The sequence below is a fragment of the Trypanosoma cruzi genome, genomic scaffold, assembly GCF_000209065.1.
Source record: "Trypanosoma cruzi strain CL Brener 1047053516445 genomic scaffold, whole genome shotgun sequence".
Taxonomy (NCBI): domain Eukaryota; phylum Euglenozoa; class Kinetoplastea; order Trypanosomatida; family Trypanosomatidae; genus Trypanosoma; species Trypanosoma cruzi.
The window spans coordinates 1-6151 of record NW_001849067.1 but is presented as its reverse complement, the minus strand read 5'-3'; the positions used below and the strand labels follow the sequence as shown (position 1 = coordinate 6151).

The 6151-nt window shown below is 59.6% G+C and overlaps 2 protein-coding genes across 2 annotated transcripts, besides 1 other annotated feature; both read left to right on the top strand.

Annotated features, from left to right (window-relative positions):
- On the top strand, positions 1 to 470 carry Tc00.1047053509743.40 (trans-sialidase, putative; the record flags this gene model as incomplete). Its single annotated transcript, XM_799429.1, has 1 exon — positions 1 to 470. A coding segment is annotated over one exon (470 nt), but the record flags the coding sequence as incomplete, so codon positions are not given.
- Positions 1 to 6151: a sequence feature (areas not merged during assembly with more than two copies in the genome that could not be assigned to a particular haplotype).
- Tc00.1047053509743.19 (dispersed gene family protein 1 (DGF-1), putative) lies at positions 2382 to 6151 on the top strand (the record flags this gene model as incomplete). The annotated part of the gene is made up of 1 exon (XM_799430.1): positions 2382 to 6151. A coding segment is annotated over one exon (3770 nt), but the record flags the coding sequence as incomplete, so codon positions are not given.

Below are 6151 nucleotides of genomic sequence, written 5' to 3'. Positions count from 1 at the left end.
GCAGCATTTCACGTGATTTTTTTTTTGAGAGTGTGCACAAAGAGCCGTCCACCGCCAACACGCTCGCCGGCGACAAACAACACGACGACCCTGAAGGGGAAACGCATGCCTGCACTGCTGTGGGCACGAACAGCGGCCCCGATTCATTCAGCATCACTGACATGACGCCCGCGGATGTTGCCACAGCCGCTCCTGAGCCCGGCGCAGACCCAGCAACTGCTCACCACAATGGCAACGTGTTGGATGGCGCTGGTGCCGCACCGGCTCATTCGAGCACAACGCCTGGGAAAACAAAGGTTCCATCGGAGCTTAACGCAGCGCCGGCCTTGGGCAGTGACCCTTTTGATTTGGAGAGTGTCACCGCGTTGGTTTCCGTGGGTCTAAGGTGTGGCAACACCGTGCATGGCTGTGCGTCTCGGGTGCTGTTGCTTCTGCTTGTGGGCCTGTGGGGCGCTGCGGCCCTCTGCTGAGGTGTGGGGGAGGGTGGAATTGCGACTTTTTGTGGAACAACAAATGTGCAGCTTCCCAGCATTACTCACTGCATTTTGTTAAGCATTCCAACTTTTTTTTTACTGGTATTTTTTTTCTTGTCGCTTTATTGGAATAATCAGCACCTCTGTGTTTTCCCCCGATGATCGCCTGCTACACACCGTCACGAGCGAAGTGTTTCCCCACTTATTTGCTTCTGTTGCCCATATGCGGTGCCGGCCTCATTGCTGTGCGTTCCACGGATCGCGCGAAACGAGGAGTGGAGGAGCAGGCAGGATGCCGCATGGAAAGTGGGGGATTTTTTTTGGGCTTACAAAATAGTAGGATCTTTTTGTTTTTCTTGGAGCGGGCAATATTTACGCACAAACGCATGGTCGTATTGTGCTGCTTGGCTCGGGAAATAAAATTTCTGCCGAATGGATTTTTTTTGTTTTATGGGAGCCCTGCAGGACCCTCACATTTTTTTTTCTAGTCACTGTGGCCTGTTTTCGTGTTTGCCGTGTTGACTGTCTCTTTGTGTCTTTTTATCCCGTTGGATGTCTTTCTGGCGGCTGTGCTGTTGACATGCCCCCATTCTTTCATCTTCCCTGCTAGAGGCGCCGGTGGCCAGCGACTACGATTGTTTGTGTTCCCCATTGCGATGGCAGGAGGGTGACTGGGCGTCGGTCTGCTGAGTACAGTTGGAGGGGAGCGGACGGTGTGCGCTGTGCCTCACTGTGAGTGTGGGACGGCACCCGCCACAACCTGTTCTGGGGTGTAAGTCCAATTTGTCGGGGCGGAGAGAAGTAAAGGACATTGCCGTGGACTTGGATGCGCTCCGTCCCTCTTGTTGCGGCCGTGGGTCTGTGCTGTGTGCACGGCACTTTCTTGCGTTGCGGCGTGGATGGAGTTGCTTACAAGTACATTTGGGAGATTGGTTGCGGTCGCTGCGGGCTCATGCAGTCAATAGAAGAGGCTCTGCAGCGTGCATGCGAATGTGTGTGCATGCATGCTTGATGCTTAGAGCTGTGTAGCTTGCCGGAGAGTGCCGCTGCTGCGTTGTTTTTGTGGTGGGCGTTGTGCGTGCGCTACTGACGCTTCTGCTGTGGGTGACGCAGGGAGTCTTTCTGTCACACACGTTTTTGAGGGCTGTGACAATTCTGCGATGGCATGCGCGAGTGGGGGACTACTGAGAATGATGCGGGGAGCTGTGTGCGGCCCACACGGCGCGTTGGAGCTGCAACTGCAAGTGGCTGTACGTGGCGCGGGTGGCTGTGCTGACGTTCTGCCAGGCACCGGTGCTTTGCGAGGAGGGAGGGCGGGAGCCCGCTTTGCGTCTATTTGAAGTGTTTCGGGTGTGGTGGTGGCTGGCGTGCGGGCTGTTGGATTTGTTCAATAAAACAGGAGAAAAAACAACAATTAGTGTGGATATACTTTCCCTTTGTCCGACTGCTGCCTTTCTGCTTTTTCTTCATTTGCATGCCGTGTGCGCAGCATCAACCTGGACGCTGTTTGTTGTGCAGCGCCGACCCATCGGTCACGCTAGCGGTGCCAGTGGTCATGTGCTTCTTTGCTGGGATCCCACCACTCCGCACGGTGATTGTGTGGGGCTGCGTGGGTGGTGGGGGGTGGACGGCGTAACTAATTTGATTGTGTTCTCGCGTCTTTGTGTTGGCGGTCGGGCTGTGGCCGGATGCTTCTGCGTACCACTGTGTTTATTTGCTGTTGTTGCTGCCTCTTCCTTCTCCTCTGACCGAGCAGTTAGAGATACTTTGGACTGGCCAGCGCAACTATCGTTTCAAGGTGTTAGGGATTACTCGCAGTATTAGGATTAGCATCAGTGTGATATCGATATATAGGAATTGTGTCATTGGATTTTCCATCTGTAGAACGGGATTTGCTAAGTAGGAGTTATGGTTGACGGGGCGAGTGCGAAACACCACGACAGCCCTGTTGGTACCTGTTTGGGTCGGTGGATGTGGTCTGCGGTGGGTGCGTGTCCGCGCAGCCGTCACCGTGTGCGGCGCAGGGCCGTTGCGACTGTGTGTACGGCGCTGCTTGTGGCGTTGGCGCTGGTTGCTGCTGCTGCGTGGATGCCCGCGGTGCATGCGGTGGTGTTGCGACTGCGGGGCGGCACGGTGGACAGAGCCATCACGGTTGGCCGCGCCGTGGACACGGTGCTGATGGACGGCGTGTACATGACGAACGGCGTGGCTGTTGTGTTCGACGTGCCGGCGATGCTTCCCGGCGCGCTGCTCATCGAGTTGAGGAACTGTGTATGCGACGGCGGTGCGCAGATCTACGTGCGGGGCTACGGCGGCGAGCCGGCGAGTGACCGGAGCCTGGAGGTGAGTGTGAGCGGGCTATCCGGCGACTACTGCTCGCTTGTGTTTGTGCACAACCTGCCGGCACACACGAACGTAACGGTCCGTGACTCGACGATTGTGACGCCGGGACCGATGCGCTACTCGCAGCTGAGCGGGCTGACGGACGCGGTGGCGTCGCCGCTTGTGCTGTACGCGACGTCGCTGTTGCAGACGCAGCTGCGTTTGAGCAACACAGTGCTGAGGTCGTTGCAGGCGGGCGGGTCGGCGGTGTACGTTGGCGGCGGTGTGGACCTGCTGTCGAGCGCTGTGGTGCTTGACGGCGTGTCGCTGGAGGCGTCGGGCGGTCCGACCGCGTCCGCGATGCGTGTGGCGTCCTCGTCGCGTCTCAGTCTGCGGGGCCACTCGGTGTTCTCCGTGACGAACGTGTCGGTTGTGAGCAGCGGCGGCGGCCTTGTGCTTGGAGAGCGTGTTACTGTGTTTGATTCGGTGCTGCGCTTTGTGGGCGTCGAGGGGTCTGTCACGTCCTCGCTGGTGTGCTGCGACGGTGGGACTGTCGGTGGCGGCGGGTGGCTGGACCTGCACGACGTGTGGGCGGTGGGCGAGGCGTCGTCGGTGGCGTCGCTGTCGGGGGTGGCGCTGAGCGGCGGCATCGTGTCGATTGCGCGCTGCGCTGCCGTTGGCGCGACGCTTGTCTCCGGACCGACGATCACGAGCGGCGCCGTGTCGGTGCAGTGCAACCGTGCCGGCGGCCGGGTGCTGCAGAGCAGCGGCGACTACCGCATGGCCGGCCTGTCTTCCGTGAGCGTGGTGCCGTGCGACGGCTGTGCGGCCGCGCTGGCGTGCTTTGATGCGCTGACGGCGTCGTTCTCCGACTGTGCTTGCAGCTGCCTTGCCGGCGGCTTGGGCGAGGCGTGCCTGCCGTTCGACGTGCCGCCTGCGAGGTCCGGCGGCGGTGGCGATACCGCGGAGGGCTGCGTGAGTGGCGTGGCGCTGACGGAGTCGGTGACGGTTGGCGGCGGGCGTGCGACGGCGTGCTTCGACTCGGTGGTGTTCAGCGGACCGATCACTGTGGCGGTGGACCTGCGCTCGATGGACTTGTTTGCTGGCGCGTTGAACGTGACGCTGCGCCACTGCGTGCTTGCGGGCGGCGTGCAGCTGCGGATTGGCGGCCTCAGCGAGATCACGGCGCGCCTGATGCCGCACGCCCTCGTCAACATGACGAACGTGACGTCGGTGGAGGGCACGATTGTGCTGCATGGCGCGATGCCGCTGCACTCGAGTGTGCTGCTGGCGAACTCGACGCTGCGCGCGACGGTTGGCGGGTCGCAGTACGTGCCGACGACCCCTGGCCATGCGAGATCCCGGTACGGCCCCGCGCTTGTCCTGGACGGCGTCCGGCTACTGTCGACGCGGTTTGTCATGACGCGGTCGACGCTGGTGTGTGGCGGGGAGTCGTGCGCTGCGATCCTCGTGGAGCGCGGCCTCGGCGTGCACCTGTCCAGTGTCTTCTACATGGACAACTGCGCTGTCGTGTCGCAGACGCACGTGATGTACGCTTTTGCGTCGGACCTGCGTGTCAGCGGCGGCTCTGTGTTCTCCATACAGAACAGCTTGTGGAGTGCACTGAGCACCGAATACTACAAGGGTGCGTGTGTGTTCAAGGATGTTGCGGTGGATGGTGGCAGCGTGCTGCAGATGGTGTCCAGCAATTTCCGTCTTGGCTTCGCCATGCTCATTGCAAACACGCTGACCGTGGCTGACGGCAGCTGGCTGGTGCACCGTGACAACGAGTTCCGCACCGCCTACGTTGTGCACGTGGCCAACGAGAACGGCGTGGCGTTCTGCGATCAGAGTGTGTGGTCGATACTTGACAACAACTTCACGTACGGCTCGTACTCGTCAACCATTGCACACATGACAAGCAACTGGTTACCACCATCCGACTCGCGCCCGACCATCTACGGCGTGTGCAACGAGATAAGAGGCTCTCCTGTGACGAATTACGGAGAAGAGCTCAACATTGGGGTGCCCGTGACGGTGTTGGACTGTGGTGCGTGCACCGTGGACGCCGTGTGCTTTGCGGCGAGGACGAGCAGCATCAGCGGCTGTGAGTGTGTGTGCGCTGCTGGCGGCTACGGTGACACGTGTCTGCCGGCTGTGGTTCCGGACGGTCTTGGGCCGCTCCCGCTCCCCGATGCGAGGGACACGGAGGTCCGCTGCGTGCACGGTGGCAGCATCAGCTCCGTGTACGATCCTGATCCCGGTGTGCGTGGTCTGTGCTTCGTCAACGTGACCTTCACTGCCGCGATTGTGCTGGACTTGTCGTATTTCGATGCGCCACAACAGACACTCAACATCACGCTGCTGCAGTGCGTCCTCATGGGCCTGTCGGTCAGGGGGAGTGGTGTGCGAGTGCACGTGAGCGTGGTCTCCTCGATGCTGGATTCTGGTGATTTGGAGTTCAGGGGTGTTTTTGGCGTGAGCTCCCAGATACTGGTGGTTGGCAGTGCAATTGTGACGACGTGGAGCCACGCCATTGCCTTTTTGGATTTTGTTTTTGGTGCGAACTCGACGCTGCTGCTACTCGACAACTACATTGAAGGGAATAGGCACGCAGTCTATTTCACCAATGCTGTTGTTGTTGATGGTGGCGGGATCATTGTGAAGGGAAATACGCTGAGGGCAACGAGGAACGATGACGGTGTAGAATCATCCGTTTATGCTTATGCTATTGATGTGAGGAACGGCGGCTACTTTGACTTTGAGAACACCACGATGAGCGCGGTCAGTGGCTTTTATTTTCACGGGGAAACCACCGTGAGGTCCGCGGGGCTGCTGAGAGTGGCGGACTGCACCTTTGTTGAAAGCACAGAGGAGTTTGAATCTGCGCTGGTGTATTTTGACGGCTCTGTGACTCTCGAGGGTGGAGCGCAGTGGCGTGTGGAGGGCAACAGCGTGAGTGCAGCTTCAATACTAAGTATATCACATGCCCAGCACAACATTCAGTTGTCAGAGAGCGGCACTACCGTGGTGCTTGCACACAACCGTCAGGTGAGCTCGAGTAAAGCCTTTGCCAATTTTTTCCCATCGAGCATTGTCGTGATGTCACCCGCGCGGTTCGTGGTTGGGTGCAACCTGCAGGGTGGTGAGGAGTTGTTGTACGACGGTGTATTTCCGGAGGGTGTGGTGGTGTTCAGGTGTGTTACATGCAACGACGACGCGGCGTGCTACATGCCCGGGACGGAGTTGGTGGACCGCAGCTCGTGCTCGTGCAGCTGCAAGGACGGATGGCATGGCGCGTCGTGTCTTCCCTTCGAGGTGCCCGACACGGTTGTGCCGCCCGCGCCGGAGAGAGC